Source organism: Pseudozyma hubeiensis (genome assembly GCF_000403515.1).
Source record: "Pseudozyma hubeiensis SY62 DNA, scaffold: PHS32, whole genome shotgun sequence".
In the NCBI taxonomy this organism is placed as follows: Eukaryota; Fungi; Basidiomycota; class Ustilaginomycetes; order Ustilaginales; family Ustilaginaceae; genus Pseudozyma; species Pseudozyma hubeiensis.
In genome coordinates, this window is record NW_012133814.1 from 129,449 (window position 1) to 147,840 (window position 18,392).

At 56.2% G+C, this 18,392-nt stretch overlaps 9 protein-coding genes across 9 annotated transcripts; 5 read left to right on the plus strand and 4 right to left on the minus strand.

The window, feature by feature from the left end:
* Window positions 1-39: 39 nt before the first annotated feature.
* PHSY_003033 (hypothetical protein) lies at window positions 40-1,476 on the minus strand (the record flags this gene model as incomplete). Its single annotated transcript, XM_012333654.1, has 1 exon — window positions 40-1,476. One exon carries the CDS (start codon window positions 1,474-1,476, stop codon window positions 40-42), a length of 1,437 nt encoding a protein of 478 aa, XP_012189044.1.
* Window positions 1,477-1,619: 143 nt separating this feature from the next.
* PHSY_003034 (possible thiamine biosynthesis enzyme) lies at window positions 1,620-2,630 on the plus strand (the record flags this gene model as incomplete). Its single annotated transcript, XM_012333655.1, has 1 exon — window positions 1,620-2,630. The coding sequence occupies one exon, from the start codon at window positions 1,620-1,622 to the stop codon at window positions 2,628-2,630; it is 1,011 nt and encodes a 336-aa protein (XP_012189045.1).
* A 98-nt stretch (window positions 2,631-2,728) lies between these two features.
* On the minus strand, window positions 2,729-4,060 carry PHSY_003035 (hypothetical protein; the record flags this gene model as incomplete). Its single annotated transcript, XM_012333656.1, has 1 exon — window positions 2,729-4,060. The coding sequence occupies one exon, from the start codon at window positions 4,058-4,060 to the stop codon at window positions 2,729-2,731; it is 1,332 nt and encodes a 443-aa protein (XP_012189046.1).
* Window positions 4,061-4,761: 701 nt separating this feature from the next.
* On the plus strand, window positions 4,762-5,232 carry PHSY_003036 (hypothetical protein; the record flags this gene model as incomplete). The annotated part of the gene is made up of 1 exon (XM_012333657.1): window positions 4,762-5,232. The coding sequence occupies one exon, from the start codon at window positions 4,762-4,764 to the stop codon at window positions 5,230-5,232; it is 471 nt and encodes a 156-aa protein (XP_012189047.1).
* An 862-nt stretch (window positions 5,233-6,094) lies between these two features.
* Window positions 6,095-8,893, plus strand: PHSY_003037 (pre-mRNA splicing factor; the record flags this gene model as incomplete). Its single annotated transcript, XM_012333658.1, has 1 exon — window positions 6,095-8,893. The coding sequence occupies one exon, from the start codon at window positions 6,095-6,097 to the stop codon at window positions 8,891-8,893; it is 2,799 nt and encodes a 932-aa protein (XP_012189048.1).
* A 133-nt stretch (window positions 8,894-9,026) lies between these two features.
* On the minus strand, window positions 9,027-10,729 carry PHSY_003038 (hypothetical protein; the record flags this gene model as incomplete). The annotated part of the gene is made up of 2 exons (XM_012333659.1): window positions 9,027-10,389; window positions 10,623-10,729. The coding sequence occupies 2 exons, from the start codon at window positions 10,727-10,729 to the stop codon at window positions 9,027-9,029; spliced, it is 1,470 nt and encodes a 489-aa protein (XP_012189049.1).
* Window positions 10,730-10,994: 265 nt separating this feature from the next.
* Window positions 10,995-11,840, minus strand: PHSY_003039 (glutathione-S-transferase; the record flags this gene model as incomplete). Its single annotated transcript, XM_012333660.1, has 1 exon — window positions 10,995-11,840. The coding sequence occupies one exon, from the start codon at window positions 11,838-11,840 to the stop codon at window positions 10,995-10,997; it is 846 nt and encodes a 281-aa protein (XP_012189050.1).
* Window positions 11,841-12,302: 462 nt separating this feature from the next.
* Window positions 12,303-15,953, plus strand: PHSY_003040 (hypothetical protein; the record flags this gene model as incomplete). Its single annotated transcript, XM_012333661.1, has 1 exon — window positions 12,303-15,953. One exon carries the CDS (start codon window positions 12,303-12,305, stop codon window positions 15,951-15,953), a length of 3,651 nt encoding a protein of 1,216 aa, XP_012189051.1.
* A 429-nt stretch (window positions 15,954-16,382) lies between these two features.
* PHSY_003041 (hypothetical protein) lies at window positions 16,383-18,320 on the plus strand (the record flags this gene model as incomplete). The annotated part of the gene is made up of 1 exon (XM_012333662.1): window positions 16,383-18,320. The coding sequence occupies one exon, from the start codon at window positions 16,383-16,385 to the stop codon at window positions 18,318-18,320; it is 1,938 nt and encodes a 645-aa protein (XP_012189052.1).
* Between the last annotated feature and the right edge of the window lie 72 nt (window positions 18,321-18,392).

An 18,392-nucleotide genomic window follows, 5' to 3' on the forward strand; every position in this document is an offset into this window, starting at 1 on the left:
AAAGACAACGTGACAAATTTCACTCGAAACGTCCTATCCTCACCCTCTGGCCAACTCATCCCCCAACTTGTAGTTGAGCACCTTGTCCCAATCCACCTTCTGCCGCGTCAACGGCAGCTGCCTCCTCAACGCCTTGAACGCCCTCTCCGCCAGCTCGTCGTAGCTCTGCTCCAGCGCCTTCTGCCAAGCGTCCTCGTGTGCATTTACGACGGCCACCACCTCGTCGGCCAACTTTTTGCCGCTGCTGCTGCTGCTGGCCGAGAGCTCGAACGTCCGCGGCTTGGAGGCGTTGAGCTGGACGTTTCCGTTTTCAAAGTAGTGCACCTGGACGGAGATCGAAGAGGTGAGGGTGGGTGGGGTGGAGTGCGGATCGAGGGTGTAGGAGGCACGCCAGCGACCGGACCAGAAGTTGGAGAGGTTGTAGCGGTTGCCCACGTGGTGCATGGTGAAGGTGGTCTTGACGGGAGCGGTAGGGGTGGTGGAGGGAGGGGTAGTGGAGGAGGAGGAGACTTGCTCGGCGGCTTTCACAGCTTCTACTGGATCGTCTTTGATATCCTCATCATCGTCGTCGGCTTTCTTCGTTGCTCCCTCCGTGTCGACGTTGTCGTCCTTGGTCTCGTCAACAGCAGCAGTGTTCTCAGCGGGAGACTTTGCATCTTCCACCGCCGCGTTTTCAACTTGCTCCTTCAGCTCTGCCTCATCCTTCACCGGTACGCTCGAAACAGCGAACACGCTGCTCACACCATCCGGATATCTATCCTTGACATACACGTCCAGCGCCTGTTCCAACGCCGACCTCAACTGCTCTGCTTCACCATCGCCTCCCGCACCAGCATCGCGAACATCGCTTACTGTCCGCTTGACGTGATCGAACAAGAACGTCTTTTTCAGCTTCGGATGCAGATACCTCTTGACCCCAGCTGTTCCGCTACCGAGAAAGTGATCGACGACCTGACCAGCTTGGCAGATAACCACGGGTTGCTTGTCGTCCGGCAAGGTGGCGGTGACGAGTTGCTGGGTATTGTACTCCTCGAGTGCGATGGCGGCAGCGAATTGGAGGGTCGAGTCGTTGATGTTGTCGGTAGCGTTGGAGTCCGAGTCGAAGAGGATGCCGCGGAGGTCGTGGTAGACCTGGGAGGTTTGACCGGGTGGTGACTGGATGAGGAGCGACAGGGCCTCGTTGAGCCGGGGTGGTTTTGGAATCGACATAATGTGCGCGAATGATTCCAATGGGAGTGGTGTCGAGGTCACGATGATGGAGGAACTCTGGAGTGTGCGTTGCCGGTCGCCTAAACTGATGCTCGGATGCTGTCGCTGCACAGCGCGGTGGTCTGTGCTTGAGCTCCTGTCAATCGGTCGACCCGATCGTGGAAACAGAGTGCGCCGCCTTTTTGTGCCACAAATTTCAAGCACAATTTTGAGCCCAAGCCGGCGATTCAGGACCCGTGCATGTAACAAACGCTGACTCTGTCGCATTTCATTATCACGGACCTTCGCACCACATCCTTTACCCCTGCCGTTCACTCTGGCTGGTATATAAACGGGTCGCCCCACCTCCCAACTCCTCACCTCTGATCTCCCTCCAGATCAAGAGATCGACCGACCTCTGCATCGCAACCATGACTGACAAAAAACTGCGCATCGGCTACGTGCCCGAGCACTTTGCTGCACCGCTCCACCACCTCGCCGCCACATCGTGGGGTCAGAGCAACATCGAACTCGTCTCGCAGCCCTCGGGAACAGGGCAGATGCTCACCTCGCTCGATGCATCCCAAATGTCGGGTCAGAAGATCGACGTGGCCGTAGCGCTCACCGAGGCGCTGATCACGGGCATCGCCAAAGGTCGTTCCGACTACAAGCTCGTCGGCTCTTACGTCCGCACCTCTCTCAACTGGGCCGTCATCACAGGAACCAAACCCTACGCTTCATCGTACAACTCGATCGACGACCTGAAAGGTACCAAGATCGGTATCTCTCGTATCGGGTCCGGAAGTCAGATCATGGCGAGCGTTATGGCGTTGCAGCACGGATGGAACACCACCACAATTGGGGGAGGAGCAGATGCGGGTTCGGCAGAGATCGAGTTCAAGGTCAACGACACCTTCCAGAACCTTCGCGATGGTGTCAATGGAAAGGAGGGTGCGGAGACGAGCTGCTTCATGTGGGAGTGGTACACCACCAAACCGTACGTCGATTCGGGCGAGGTGAGGTTCATCGGAAACGTTCCCACCCCTTGGCCCAGTTGGACCATCGCTGCATCGTGCAACACCGCTCTCTCCAATTCCTCCACAAAGTTGGCTGAATTCCTCGCCAAGCTGCAAGAGAGCATTCGAGAATTCGCAAACACGGAAACAAGGCAGAACGGTCAAGCGAAAGAATGGATCGTCAACCACCACCAGTACAAGGAAGAGGACGTAGAGAGCTGGTTGAAGACCGTCAGATGGGTGGGCGAGGATATGACGGATCCGGAGGGTGTCAAAGTGCCTACTACGGGTCAGAATACGACCACGCAGACTGTGTCGAGTGAAACGATCAAGGAGACCCTGCAGGTGTTGGAGAAGGCGGGTGTTCTGAACTCTGACATCGACGTCAAGGTCTTTGTCGACGACGAAAAGCGCCTTGTTGCATAGACTCAGCTCCACAGTCACATTGCCATCAACATCACAATCCAAGCATCACAAACGAAAAGTTTGCATCATCGGTTGATCTGAATTCCCATCCCTTGTGCTCACCTACCCTGCGTCAACTCCCTCTCAAAGCTCTCCGCCGGATCCTCCATGACACAAGCGTCATCCACCCCGCTCGCATGTTCGCTGTTCGTCGCACCCTGGATGATGCCCGCACTGGCACCCAACACCGAGTACGGCTCCTCGTCCGTCGGACTGCTCTTCTGGATGTCCTCCCTGCTCGGGATCGGCAGGCTCTCCTGCCTCTTTGGCTGCTGCATCATCCTCGCCTGCCTCCGCACTTCGGTTCTGAAACTTCGAACTTCTTCGAGGATGAGCTGCTTCATCCCCTCCACCTCGTCCACACTTTCGAAGCCGAAGTCGAACTTGCGCGGACAGACGGGCTCGTCGGCAGGGTCGTGCCAGACGGCCAGGTAGGGGTGTTGGAGCGCCTCTTCGCACGAGATGCGTTTGGCGGGGTCGAACTCGAGCATGCGTTCCAACAGGTCCAGCGCAAGAGGGTTGGCTTGCGGATACAGCCGTTGGAATGGAATGCGAGGTTGGAAGGGAAGCGATCGGATGTAGTCCTGGGCCCGTGGCGATCCGACCCTTCGCAACGTCTCTTCGGAGGGCGTTCCAAGGTAGTGCAAGATCTGGTTGAGCTGATCGACGTAGTCCCTCCCCTTGAAGATCGGTCGTCCACCCAGCAGTTCGGCAAGAATGCATCCAACCGACCAGATATCGATCGCCGTGGTGTAGTTCTGAAAGCTGAGCATGATCTCTGGCGCACGGTACCATCGGGTGGCAACGTACTCGGTCATGAATCCCGCACCTGCCTGCTTGGCCAGCTCTGGATCGGTCTCGAATCCTCTAGCCAGACCGAAGTCGCAGATTTTGAGCTCGCAATCCGCATTGACGAGAAGGTTTCCGGGTTTGAGATCGCGATGCAACACCGATGCCGAGTGAATATACTTCAAGCCGCAAAGCGTCTGGTAAATGAACGACTGGAAGTGCGCATCTGACAATGGCTGTCCCGAGCGAATAATGGCGTGGAGGTCGGCTTCCATAAGCTCTTCGTAGAGGTAGACTTCGTTGAATCCGGCAGGGTCGATGATGTCCATATCGTAGAGGCAGGTGATGTTCTTATGACCGCGAAAGTGACGCAGCAGCTTGATCTCTCGTAGCGCGCGCTTTGTGAGGATCTTTTTGGTGAACACGTTGGTGATCTTTTTGATGGCTACGCTCTCTCCGGTTCCCCTGTGAGTGGCAGCTGCTACACAACCGTAGGCGCCTTGGCCGAGGTCCTTTGTGATTTCGTAGGCATTGTCGATGAGGAAGGTCTGGTTGAGCACGTTGTACGGAGTACGCTGCGGGTTTGATGGGTGCGCCGACATGATTGGCGGTGTCGAGCGATCGGATTCGCCGATGTACTAGCCAGACGTCACGTGTGAAGGGAAGATGTGATGTGAAACGGTTTCCGTCTAAAACAGGATTGAGATGCGTAATGGGAACCGAGCTGCGGTTCAAGCACGTCAGTGCTTGCTGCTGATGCTCAATGGGTGGAGCCGCGGGTTGTGGGTATCGTGGGTTGGCAAAGAGTGCGGGTCCCTTGTGCAGATGAAAATGTCGGGTGTTCGGAAACGTGTCGCAGCAATACGCAACGCTGATGAAGGACGGGAGTGGGAGTGAATGGCCAGCGACCGAAGTGTTGCGAGCGAAATAGAGATCAGGGAAAGAGAGGCGATGATGGTGTGACGGTGAGTAGAAGGGAGACAAGAGTGCAATTTTGATGGCGAGGGGCAGGTGCAGAGGAAGCTAACACTTTGCAGCACAGCGGGAGGCACGTGCATTTGGCAAGAGCTCGATTCTTTTTTGGACGGCTCTTTTTATTCTTCGCAGCAGGCTGCACGGTGAAAGCGTGACGCCGCCATGAGTCGTGGTGTCGTGGTCGGATTTGCAGAGCAGCAGTAGGAAACTCGAAAGGCGTGTCACATGGCTCATCCGAAGCGCTGCTGGTTCGTCTTGGCTACAGCAAAATGCAGCCAAGAACGTTTGTTCGGAAGCTTGCACAGACCAAAATGGAAGGGCATCCGACATGCATGCGCAAACAGACGTGGAGGCGTCGGATTCCAAGCGACAGAGAGAGAGAGAGGGTTCTCGACTCGACTGGCCTCTCTACGTTCCAGACGTTTCTGGTGTTGCTACGAATTCCGCCGCTCGCGAACAAGCTCGACTGTTTTTCCGAGAGCTGCACTCGACCCTCGTCCAGGTATCGTCCCATGCGCGCCTCGGAGCTGACCACGACAATTGTGTCGATCTCGAGCTGATTCGACGGCGAAGGAATGGCTCATCGAACGTCTGTCGTTCAGCGAGCCGTGTTGGACCACGTTTATGCGATTTGCCACTCGCTGTCATGGGCAACGATGAAAGTGACGGGTGCGGAATCCGTAAAGCTGCCTCGTGGTCGGCGCACCTCCGTCACCTAGGCCGGCGGAGCAACTCTGAGGGAACCTTTCTGGTCAAAGCTCTCGACAGCATTTGGCAGCTCCGAAAAGCTACGATGTAAGGTAGCGCTTGCCGAGGACGAGAAGCGGAAAATGTACTGAGAAACCAAGGATTCCCGTCGACTCGACTCGACACCACTCTACTCGCCTTGTTATTCCGGACAAACATCCGCTTCACCAGGCACGGATCGCCGGACTCGTTTACCCTGCCGACACTTATCAGCTCCGACAGATGCACATCACCGAGATCGACAGACCTTGTTCCGCAAAATCAACACTTTCAAAGAAATGCTGTACGATTTACGCAGCCCTTCGTCTGGCAGCCCGCCTCTTCGAGTAGGTCGCTCAGCTTCTTCAGCCAAGTTGAGACCAGGAAAGCGTGACGTGGGATTGCGCCCGTGTCAGATCAAACAGCCGAGGAATATGTTACTTACGGCTTTGCCTACACCGATGCATCGCTTTTACTAATATCATTCGGAGGCTGTGCTTGGAACCCATTCTCCGGTGCGACTCATCATCCAAGCCGTTCTCAACATCTCTCTGACCGGACCGTTCGGTGCCGGATAGCAGGATCTCATACGCACTGGGCATCATGAGCTCTACGTGACTCATCAGAACGCTGATCAAAGGGAAGATTGCAAGACAGGTCCAAGTTTGATCGAGGTCCGTGTTAGGCCTTCCTCAAGCACATTCTCGAAATCTCGTTACAAACGATCCCGGAACTCGGTTGTGCAAGTTGGGTCGGACGAGCCAAATTTTTGGAAGGTGCAGCAGCAAGGAACAGCAAAAACATTCCGGCATTGCGCAAGCTCAGGCCGCCCCCTCCACGGACACTGAAAGGGTTCAAGTCCCTTTCGTTCGTCCTCACTTCTGTCGCTGATCACGACTCACGATTCGAGGCAGGTGACTGCCCCATCTCTCGCCATGTCGCTGTCCCAAGGATCGCCACAGAAGAAGCGACACCACCACGACGGCCTAACGTCACCAAAGTCGTTCTCCAATCCGTCCTCGCCCACCAAGAAGTTGAAGAAGAGCAAATACGCAAATGCTCCCTCTGCGATGTTGTCGAATGCGGACGAACTTCTTCGTTCTGTTTCTGCGTCCCCTTCCAAAGCGTTGGGATCCTCTTCACGCTCGGCACCACCATCACCCTCCCGCAGCAATCATGCTTCCACCTCCAACGGCTCCGACCCAGCAGCCTGGATCAGAGATGCCCTCAAGAACGTCGACCAGCGCATCCTCGATTCTCGCACAGCACTGCCCATCACTTCCGGCAAGGAAGCCATCATCGAAGCCGTACGCAACAACGACACGGTCGTCATCCTCGGTGAGACGGGTTCCGGCAAAACCACCCAGATTCCGCAATTCCTCTTCGAAGCGGGCTTTGCACGCCGGGCGCCAATTCAGATGATCGGCGTCACACAGCCCAGACGAGTCGCCGCAACCTCTCTGGCTCGACGTGTTGCGGTCGAGATGGGTCAGCCTGATCCTGCAGTGCTGCCCAGCGTCAAGGGCAAGGCAAGAACCGCCGCAGGTGGGCTGGTAGGCTACAGCATTCGCTTCGAGGATCGCACCACGCGCAACACTCGCGTCAAGTTCATGACCGACGGTATGGTGTTGCGAGAGATGATCGGTGATGCTGCAGCTAGCTCGACCAATTCTGCCAGCGCAAGCTCGCCGGCGTTACGGTCCAATTTGCTGCTCAAGTACTCGGTTTTGATCATCGACGAAGCACACGAAAGGACATTGCGAACGGATCAGGTACTAGGTCTCGCAAAAAGGATACAGCGCGAGAGGAAGGCGATCCGCCAATCTTGGATCGCACGTGGTAAACCATCCGGCGAGCCAGAGGTGACCGAACTCAAGATCATCGTCATGTCTGCCACACTCGATGCCGATCGATTTGCCAACTTTTTCGCGACACCCTCCACCGCTCTTGCCGTGAGCCCGAGCATCGCTGATTCCAAAATCCTCGTCGCTGCCAACGGTAAGCAAGAAGTGCCCATTCTCTACGTCAAAGGGCGTCAGCACGAGGTCACCATGTTTCACACCGATCAACCCGCACAAGAATGGACCGATGCCGCACTGCGCACCGTGCTCCAGATCCACGTCTCCCGCCCACCCGGTGACATTCTCGTCTTCATGACCGGTCAAGAAGAGATCGACACCCTGGCGCGCTCACTCGAGCTCTACTCTTCCGAACTTCCTGCTTGGGCCGAGGCGGAAGGGAAACAGCTTCCCATGGCGGTCATGATCGCACCGCTCTACGCAGCTCTCGGTCCCAGTGCCAGCGCAAAGGTGTTCGGTCCGACGCCGCCTCGCACGCGCAAGATTGTGCTGGCGACCAACATTGCGGAAACGAGTATCACCATTCCCGGCATCGTCTTTGTGGTCGATTGCGGGTTGGCGAAGGAGAAAATGTATACGCCGGGCACGGCAGTGGAGACGCTTCAGGTACAGGAGATCAGTCAATCTGCGGCGAGGCAGAGAGCGGGTCGTGCGGGTCGTGAGCGTGCGGGAGAGTGTTATCGGCTGTACACTCAGGAGGCGTTTCAGAATCTGCCGTTGGCAGGTACACCCGAGATCGTTCGTACGGACCTGGCGGCGGCTGTTTTGCAGCTTTGCGCTATGGGTCAGGACCCGTACACGTTCGACTGGCTGGATCAACCCGATCGTATTGGTCTGCAGGAATCCGTGCTCCAACTGATCCAGCTCGGCGCGCTCAAGATCGAAGCCGTCCCTCCTACACCGACCAGCAACGGCCAAGTCAACGGTAAACAAGCCAAAACATCTGCAAAACTAGCCCTCACGCCGATCGGAAGCAAGATGGCCATGCTTCCCGTATCACCCGCCTATTCACGGTCGCTCATCGCTGCCGCCGACCGCGGACCTACTGTAGCACGACAGACGCGCGATCTGATCGCCATCCTCTCTTCGGACCGTTCGATCCTCATCGAACCTTCCGACCCTGAAAAGCGAGACGAGGCCAACCGCGCCAAATCCACGTTCGTGCATCCTACGGGGGATCATGCAACACTCTTGACCGTGTTGTACTCGTATCTTGCCGAAGTGGACAAGTCACGCTCCATGGCCAAGGGTAGGAAACTCGAGGGGAAAGTGGATGTGAAGGTGGTCGAGAAGGAAGCGAGGGAAGGAGTGAAAGCGTGGTGTAGCAACCACTATGTGTACGAAAAGGCGGTCAAGAACGTCTTGCACATCAGGAAGCAATTGAGGAACATCTGTAGACAGCAAAAGATTGTCTGCGATGATGATCCGGATCAGCTCGTCAACGGGGCCGATGCAGAATCAGATCCAGACAACCTTGATTCAGACTCGGACACCTCTTCATCATCGCAACCCAATCGAGACGGTCTTTTCGTCACTCGCAAGCCGACCTCCACAGTGACACAAGATACCGAAGAAGACCAACACTACATCGGTCTACGACAATCGCTCCTCGAAGGACGCATATCCAACGCGGCGCTGAAGAACCCTTCGGCACCTAATACATTCAAACGCATCATCACGTCCGCATCCTCCAGCGGGTTGTTCAAAGTTCACCCTTCGTCGACGTTGCATCCGAGCAAAATGGCGAGGGAGGGAGGCGGGAGGAAGATGGACGCGATCCTGTTTGAGGAGTTGGTGTTTACGAGTCAGACGTTTGCTAGAACGGTCAGTACGATCGAGCCTAGTTGGTTGCAAGAGTTTGCGCAACGCGGGTGAGAGCAAGTTGATCTATCTGCAATCACACACACACTTCGAACACAATGTCACGAGAGTGGAGCGTGCGAAACTTGATTCCCCAAAATTGTCGCTGTCAAAACATCATAAAGCTGAAACCCGAACAACCGTTTTTTTACTCTTCATCATCGTAGATGATGGTCTTTACACTGAACTTTGTCCTGTCAGCCGCATGTTCCACCGCCTCCTTGGCCTTTTCCAAGGGGAACCTGCTGGTCACGATCTGCTTCACATCGATCTTGCCGCTGCTGACCAGACGAATCGCCCTTGGCCAGGTATCTCTGTACCTGAACAAGAACTTGAGCGTGATCTCGTTGGTTGAGAGATGCATGAAGGGGATCTGTTGGAAGTTTGCACCTACGCCGATGACGAATACGAGACCGCTGGCGGCGGTAGCGTAGGCGGCGGTTTGGATGGAGCTCTCGATGCCGGTGCATTCCATCGTGATGGCAGGTTGGACGTCCTTCTGGCCCTCGGCGATGTGTTTGCCGCTGGCTTTGGAGAAGACCTTGCAGATCTCGGTGGCGCTCTCGAGGGGAGACTTTTTGGGATCGATTTGGTAGGTGTACGTGCCGGGGACGATCTTCTGTGCGAAATCGAGACGGTCTTGGACGACGTCGGTGATGACGATCGGTGTAGCACCCGCTGCGCTAGCGCAGAGAAGTTGAACGATTCCAATGGGACCAGCTCCGGTGATCAACACAGGAGTACCCAAGGAGATCTCTGCCTGAAGCGTAGCCTGCAACGTCACGCTGAGAGGCTCGAGCAGTGCGATCTCTTCGTACGACATGTTGTCTGGAACCTTGTGCAACCACCCTGCTGGGTGCTCGTGGTACCTCTTCAGAGTTCCATCTTTCGGAGGCACAGAGTAGAAGTCGACCGTGGGGCAGAGGTTGTACTTGCCGGTACGGCAGAAGTCGCAGGTGGCTTTGAAGCAAGGAACACCGGGTTCGATGGCGACACGGTCACCAGGGGAGACGTTGTCTACGCCTTCACCGACGGCGATGACGATTCCACCGGACTCGTGACCGAGCGCACACTGGGATTCGATCTTCCAAGGACCCAGACCGGCGTGCTTCCAAAAGTGGACGTCGGATCCGCAGACTCCCGTGGCACGAACGTGGACAAGCGCCATTCCCGGACCAGGAGCGGCAGGAGCGGATTTGATGAGCTCGAGCTCCTTCTTGTGAGTTGCCATGAGCGTGAGATTGTCCTTGAGAGCGGAGAGCTCCATGGAGGAGGACTTGGTGTCTGCGACTGGAGCCATGATGAGGAAAACTACGACGCTGTGCGCTTTAGAGGGATGCAAGGATCGTGGTCGGTCGATGGAGTGAGAGAGTAAAGGGGGAGCTGCTGTTTCGATGATCCACACTTTATACTGTCCAAGCTTAGCACGGAGAAGTGTGAGGCTAAAGAACTGCCGGAACCAGCACCTCCTTTCGTCGAGCCGTGGAAGAGGTTCTTGCCGCAACCCAACTCTGTTCAGACGGGCAGAGATCACCGGACCCCACCCACACACGCTTGCCACCGCCGACAAAAGAGCAACAATGCGCTCGCTCAGACCCGTCTCGAGCTGGGGAGATAGCCGAGAAGAAAGCTCGAATTCTGCACAGGGCAGCTGACATTGTTGCGCGAGAGAGAAAGAGAGAGCCGGTTGCACAGGCTTGGTGTCGTGTTCCGTCGAGTTCTCGGCAAACTCGCAAAACCTGACCTTTCCTGGAATTTGGCTCCAGAGCAGAGAACCCGGCAGATGCGCCGGTCAATTTGGTCACCGGTTCTGCAGTGCAGCGGCAATCTCTCGGTTGCTGCAGCAGACATTGCACCCTGAGCCAACACTGCAGCGCACACACTCCGCTCAACGAGAAAAATTAAGGCGGGGTTCGGCAATCTCTTCACCAACACTGCGAAGCAAGAAGATCGTCGTGAACCACATTCCAGATGATCGACATAGGAGTCCATGGCTTCACGACTAGATTTGCTGTATGGCCGTGAAAGCTCTCACACAAGCAATGCTGTGATACCAGGATTTGCTGACGCTGATGTTTCCACGTGCAATCTGACAGTGCTGAAATAGCGGTGTGGTCTACTCTTCGTCGAGCTCCGGATAGTAACGGAACACACCGTTCGAGTAGGGAAGCCTCTTCTCGCTCTCCAAGTACTCTTTCAGCTCGTCCTTGACATCTTGATGCAGAGAGAAGACGTGACTGTACTTTCCGCCATCCTTCAACTTCTGCATATACTTGGGGAAAGCAAACTGCAAGCCATCAATCACCTGGAACACGGTCAAGTCGGCAATACTCGTCTTGCTACCCCACAGCCTTCGTCCGCCGTCCTTCTTCTGGTCCAATCCAGCACCATCTCCTTGCAACGCGACTTGGAAGACCTGTAAGAATTTGGGGATGCGGTTGGCGCGCAGGTCGGCAGCTCGTTTCTTGGCCTCGTCGCGCTGATCTTCGTAGTACGCCGAGACCGAGATGGGATGGTGCGAGTCATGAACTTCGTTGTTGAGGTCGAGTGCGGTGGCGCAAAGCTGATGGATCTGTGCAGCTGCTACATCCCGCTCGAGTCCTTGGAGCTTGTCTGCATCGCCAAGCAGTCCGAGTCGAGGAGCAAGGAAGCTCAGGATGGCGGGAGTCTGGCTGATGTAGTGCTTCTGGTGAGAGGTCTGGACGTCCGAAGCAGCATCTGACTTGGCCTTCTTGGTGTGAGTATCCGCTGTATGGCCGCTGCGAACACCGAGCACAGGGACGGCAAAGTGCGGAGCAGCGATCCCGGGTACATCCTTGTTCAGAAGCAGCTTCTGAAGTTCCGGCACATCGTTGACTTCGCTGTACTCGACACCGGCAGCTTCGAAACAGAGACGTACAAACTCGCCGCGACCTGGGATCTCTGGCCAGTAGAAGAGCGTGTATTCGAGTGTCTCCGTCATGCTTGTCTGGGTCGTGTTGGAGAGTGTTGGTGGGGTTCATGCACAAGAATGTGCGAGAGGCAACGCTTTGGCCATGCTGCACACACTCAACCTAACATGGAGTCAGGAAGAAAAAAGGGAAGATCCGCACCCTGCAAAAGTGGAGGTAACGGCGTTAAAAGCGGCTTCCCGAGGACGCGTCAGGAGCGGCAAGAAGCGCTGCGCACACTCTGAGCTTCCTGAGTTAATCTCTGTAAATCACTGTGGCCAAACTCAATGTTCGGATTCATCCCGTGATTCAACTTGGAACGACACACAGCTGCGCAGCTGAAAGGTCTCTAGGTTGCACAGACATACACCTTCGCCCACACTCGATCTCAGCTTTCTTCCTACCCACCTACATCGACATCAAGCACTGACAGTCTGGGCGCATCGAAAGAGCAATCGAAACGCTCGCGCAACCACGCTCCTTTCATCCTCAACATGAGCTTCCACTTCACAGGCGCAGGCCGTACAAGAGCGCCCGTCACTCTTGGTGGGACATCAACGCTGTCAGCAGACCCGGCAGGCAGCGCAAGGGCGCAACGTCTCGAGCGAGAGCAGCAACGGCGCAAGCAGCTCGCTTCCGTCCGCATACAGTCGCAGACACGCCGCATTCTTCAGTCTCGTCAGGTCAGATCGCAATGGCAGCAGCAGGCTCACCAGCTTCTGCAACACGTAGAGACCGATCCCTCGGCGTCGCTGCCTCAACTCGTTTCAGGTACGAGAGCTCTGCTACTTAGCCTTGGCCCTGACTCGAGAACGCTCGAACAGTCAGATGCAGACAACTTTGCAAGCTGGCTTCGACTCGTGTCCAGCCCGATCAGCGAGGGCAAGCAACTAGTCTTCCTTCCGTTCGACCCAGCGTACAAGAACAACAACATCGCCAGCAGCTGGCCTTTCTTGCTGCGCCTGGCCTGTAAACATGCTCTACGCTTCCTCACTACAGCAGCTGCGTCCAGAGCTGAGCACGCATACTCTCCAGCTTCGCCCTCGACTCTCGACATGGATCTTCTCGCCTTTCTCAGCCTCGTCACGGGCGTAAACTCGAATTCGCCTTCCAACGCCATCTCGCTCGACAAGCACGGCGAGACGCTAGCCTCTTCGCTTCTGTGCCTTCTTCTCGATTTGGATCTGCACCGAACGCTCCGCGCTCACATTCTTTCCTTCACTCTTCAGCAAAAGACGACCGCCACCAGTCTCTCCACGGCCATCTCGTTGTCTTTGGTCCCCATTCACTCCTTCAAAGCTCCGTCTGCCTTGTCAGCGACTCAAGCAAGGACCAGTCAAGGCGCCTCGCTGCAGACCGCCATTCAAGTGGAGGACGATGCCACTTCGCACCCAGTAGACCCCTCTGCGTTCCGCAAGAAAGCAGTGCACGCTTTCGCAGTCGACATCATGACCATCCCTGCCCTTCGCAAACGACTGCCTCTCAAGGCGGTCACTGATCTCGCTGCGCATCTGCCCTTCACCGAATTGCTCGACTGGATCGCTTCTCAGAAGCCGGAGAAGATCCAAGCCTCTCCAATGCACCCTGCGGCCATTGTCTCGAGCAAGCAAGAGGAAGCAACTCGGGCCCTCAGACGCCCCTATTTGCTCTCCAATCTGCTCGCGTTCGGCTCACAACGTGTCAACCTCATCAAAGATGGCGCTTCTCTGACCAGGTACCTTCAGGCTCTCACAAATGCTCAAGATTGGCTCCCTGGCACCGACTTTGAACCGCCCAGCAGCAGCTCTGGAGCCCAGCCAACGAATGGCATCGGCAGCAGAACTTCTCGCGCCGCGGCCCGATCGAACGAGGCGCCAGCTGAAGCACTCGAGACCTACGAGCGACTTCGTGTACTCATCTCCGATGACCACTTCAACTCGATTCTGGCTCTTTCAAGAAAGTTTCCCACCTCCACCCGTGGGCCGCTGTTCGCCTTTATCTGCTCAACTCTATCTGCATGGCCTGCTGAGAAGCAAGACTACATTCTCAACCGTCTGCTCTATTCCGCAGCAGACGCACAAGCTGTGGCTCAGAGCTCAAAGCAAGCACGACCTGTCGGTCCCACAGGCACAGGCCTGATTCGAGAGTTTTGGAGGGGCTATGTGCGTGGCAGCTCGCTCGCCCGCAACCTAGCCTCGGCGCACGACAACACGAGAGCGCGTGAGATCTTGTCTTCGCTTTCTGATCCGAGCACAAGCAAGGACTGGCCTGCACTGGTTCTGGTGCTCGAGATGCTCTCCAAGGTGCTTCTCACCCTCGGCGACGACGAGTTCCTCTCGAGTGTCGACGAGGGCTTTGGAATCAACGGCGGTGGTGGCAGGTCGAACGCAGGCTGGCTTTCTCGCGACGAGATTCTGAGCATCAGCGGTCTGCTGCGTAACGTCGCGTTCGCCATGTACTGGTACGAGGGCAAAGCGCCTCTTGTCGACCTCGACGGTGGTGATGCTGCCGATGGCAAGGCGCAGAGTCGCACTCCTCGCGTACCTGGTATGCGAATGACGCTCTTGTCGCTGCGTTCGTTGGTGACGACTTTGCTCAAACAGATGCATTCGCGAGACTCGAGGCATCGGTTTGCACCTGCTGATCACTGGTTGATGGTCAGCCATCTGGATCTCAACGACTTCATGCGCATTGTCGTGCTCGAGGAGGAGCAGCTCAGCAGCGAACAGCAGCAGCAGGATGAGTTGCCTGCTGTCTCGGTTGGTGTCGCAACCCAGAACTCTGCAGCTAACTCTGTAGATCCGATGGACGAAGATGCTTCCGATGATGAAGGTGCTTCCGACGACGATGAAGATGTCGGACAGGCGCCTCAGCCATTGGCTCGTCTGCAACAACTGCGCGCTCAGGGCGGTGCTCGTAGCCGCCACCTCACTGCGCTCAACCTTGCCTTCCTCTCGCCACGTCTTGGCATCTTAAACAACGTACCGTTCATGATCCCCTTTGATGTCCGAGTACAAATCTTCCGCCAGTTCGTCAACATCGACGCGGTCAAAAACGGCATCTATATGGACCGATACCAGCGACGTCGAGCAGTCAAGATCCGACGAGAGCATGTCGCACAGGACGGGTTCGCCAGCCTGGCTCCCCTCGGTGCTGACATCAAGAAGCCACTGGAGATCATCTTTGTCGACCAGTTCGGTCAGCCCGAGGCGGGAATCGATGGAGGTGGTCTGTTCAAAGAGTTCCTCACGTCGCTGGTGCGGGAGGCGTTCGACACCAACCGAGGCCTGTGGAAGGCGACCGACGCTCAGGAGCTTTACCCCAACCCGCACACGTATGCCACCTCGGGGGATCAGCTCGAATGGTACGAGTTCCTAGGACGTGTGATTGGAAAGGCGTTGTACGAAGGTATTCTGGTGGATGCCAAGTTTGCCGGCTTCTTCCTGTCCAAGATGCTTGGCAAGCAGTCGTACCTCGACGATCTGGGTTCGATCGACACTCTGGACAAGGAGCTGTACAAGGGCCTGATTTCGCTCAAAAACTACCAGGGAAACGTGGAGGATCTTTCGCTCAACTTTACGGTGACGGATGAAGAGTTCGGCGTTAGCATGACTCGCGAACTCGTACCTGGAGGAGCCAACATTCCGGTCACCAACCTCAACAGGATGGAGTACATCTTCCGCATCTCGCACTACCGTCTCTCAACGCAGATCCAACACCAGTGCAACGCCTTTTTCAACGGCTTGGCTGACATCATCAATCCACGCTGGTTGCGCAACTTTAACCGAGAAGAGCTATCGATTCTGATCTCGGGTACGGACGATCCGGTCGACATTGCGGACTTGCGACAGAACACGGTACTTGGCGGATACCACGAGGCGGATCTGACGGTGCAACACTTTTGGAAGGTGTTGGAGGATTTCGACCAGCCGATGCGAAAGGCGTTTCTCAAGTTTGTCACCAGCTCGCCCAATCCGCCGCTGCTCGGCTTTAGCCAGTTGAATCCGAGGTTCGGGATCAGGAAGGCGGGCGACGATAAGAGCAGGTTGCCGACGGCGAGCACTTGTGTCAACATGTTGAAGCTGCCCGACTATGCGGATGAGCAGACGTGCAGGGAAAAGTTGAGGTATGCGATTCAGAGCGAGGCTGGATTTGATTTGTCGTAAAAGGGAGGGGGAAGACGGAGCCAGCAGGGGAGAAGCAGGGAGAACGAGACGACTTTGTAATCTTCAATCTCAGCGCATGCAAAGCATCCGTGAATTCGTGAGATCGAGTGAGTAGATGGAGGACATTCTTGTACCATCTTGGGAGTGCGAGGGAGAAAGCGGCAAGAAGCAGGGGTCGTGTGAGAGCTGGCGTTGTTTGAAGTCTTTCCGCGCCGCGGAGAAGCGCGCAATAGCCTGAAGTCCGAAAAAAGCTCGGCTTTCGGGGGGCCGCAGGCAGCTGAGAAAGCAAGCTTTTCTGCGTTTCCTTCGGTCTTGCGCTCGGTCCTTTCAGCATTCTCGTACCTCGACTGACGACAGCTGCTTCCCGCTCGACGGACATTCATCTCGCCCTGCGAACCCAGCAGCTCGAATCGACACAAAATCGACACCATGGCGGTCGCAAGCAGCTCTCGCCGCATCGCGGTGCAGCATTCGCGCGGCCTTCGTGTCCCTTCAAGCAGCTCACTGGCAGCACAGAGCGCCGTTACCACCAAAGCAAGACCGTTGCGTACTTCACTCGACCCGCATCGTTCAACAATCTCAGGATTCCTTCACTCTCTCAATGTCGTTCGCTATGCTAGCTCCTCCTCATCCCCCAAACGCCCTCAGAACGAAGACGCCAACAACTCAAAAGACGAATTCTCACGGCACCGCTCTCAGTACAACTACGATCCGTTCACCCTCCATCCTGAAGCGAAACATTACACCTACCCGCTCGTGACGTCCTCCCAACTCGCGTCTCCGACCTTCTCCAGGAAAACCGGACCAGGAGGACGACCTCGCGAAGTCCGGATGCTGGCGAGAGACTTTATCCACGACAGCCTGTACAACCCCCAATACGGGTATTTCACAAAGCAGGCTGTGCTGCTGCCCGATCCACCTTCAACCGTGGAGCAGTCTCAAAGAAACGGAGAGGTAAAGGAGGTAGCGGGCGAAATGTACACCGAGGAGATGGGGATCCTTCGACCCGCCAACCCGGGTTTCGACTTCAACTCGATCAGCAACGAGTCCGAGTTCATGCGTAAAGTTGAAGAACGCTATCAGCTGTTCGAAGAGCAGATCGAGATTCTGGTTCGAGAACGAGAGAACCTCGAAAACAAACCGGAGGCAAGGCAAGAGGCGAAGGGCAAAGCGGCGGCGGAGTACAGCGCAGCAGGACTGGAAGCGGCCCAACGCAGAGGTCGGGCTATGCGTGCACGGGAGGGTGTCCAGGAAGCAGACGTCCAGTCGATGGCGGCAAAGCAGGTGTGGCATACACCGACGCAGATCTTCCAACCTTACTACGCCGAGGCGATAGCAAGGTATCTGGTGGCAGAGTACAAGCTGCACAACTACCCGTACGACGATCTGGTGGTGTACGAGCTGGGTGCTGGGTCGGGTGCGTTGGCGAAGGGTGTGTTGGACTACCTGGAGCAGAAGGAGCCGGAGATTTACACGAGGACGCGCTACCGGATTGTTGAGATCTCGGAGAGGCTGGCGATGGAGCAGAGGAGGAAGTTGGAGTCGCATGGGGAGAAGGCGCAGGTGGTGAACCAGGATGTTCTGACGTGGGATCGAGGGGTGGTTCAGGAACCATGCTTCGTCATCGCGTTGGAGGTGTTTGACAATCTGGCGCACGATGTGGTCCGCTACTCGACGCGCGACTTTACGCCGTACCAAGGGGTCGTATCCATCGATGACACGGGAGACATGCACGAGCTATGGGAACCTCTCTCCGATCCATTGATCAAGCAGTACCTGTCCATCATCTCTCCCTCCCTCTCGCCCACCTCGACCACGTCTCCCTTCCTCCGCTCCCTACCCCCCTCCCTGCAACGCGCCATCGCCACCCACACTCCCTTCTACCCCAACCTATCCCAACCCATCTTCGTCCCCACCAACGCCCTCCAACTCATCTCCACCCTCAAACACAACTTCCCACAACACCGTCTCATCATGTCCGACTTTGACTCCCTCCCGGACGCTGTACCCGGCATCAATGGTCCTGTCGTCCAGACCCGCTACCGCTCTACGATGATCCCCGTTACCACCTACCTCGTACTTCAGGGTTTCTTCGACATCTTCTTCCCCACCAACTTTGATCATCTCCGCAAAGTGTATCGAAACATCCTCAACTCTTCTTCTGAACAAGGGTTCTTCGATCCACACTTTCACCCCCGGGGGCTCCACAGTCCAGCTGCCAACGGAACGGGCAGGGAGAGAAACTTGAAGGTTCTGCCTCATGCGGAGTTTTTGCAGCGCTTCGCAGAGACCGAAAAATTGCAGCTCAGGGATGGAAGTAATCCCCTGCTCGGCTGGTACGCTAATGCGAGCTGGTTCTTGTCCTAGACAGGGGAGGGAGCAAGAGGGAGGGGAGATGGCGCATATCGTAGCCGCAGCATGGTAAGACTCTTCGTCGCT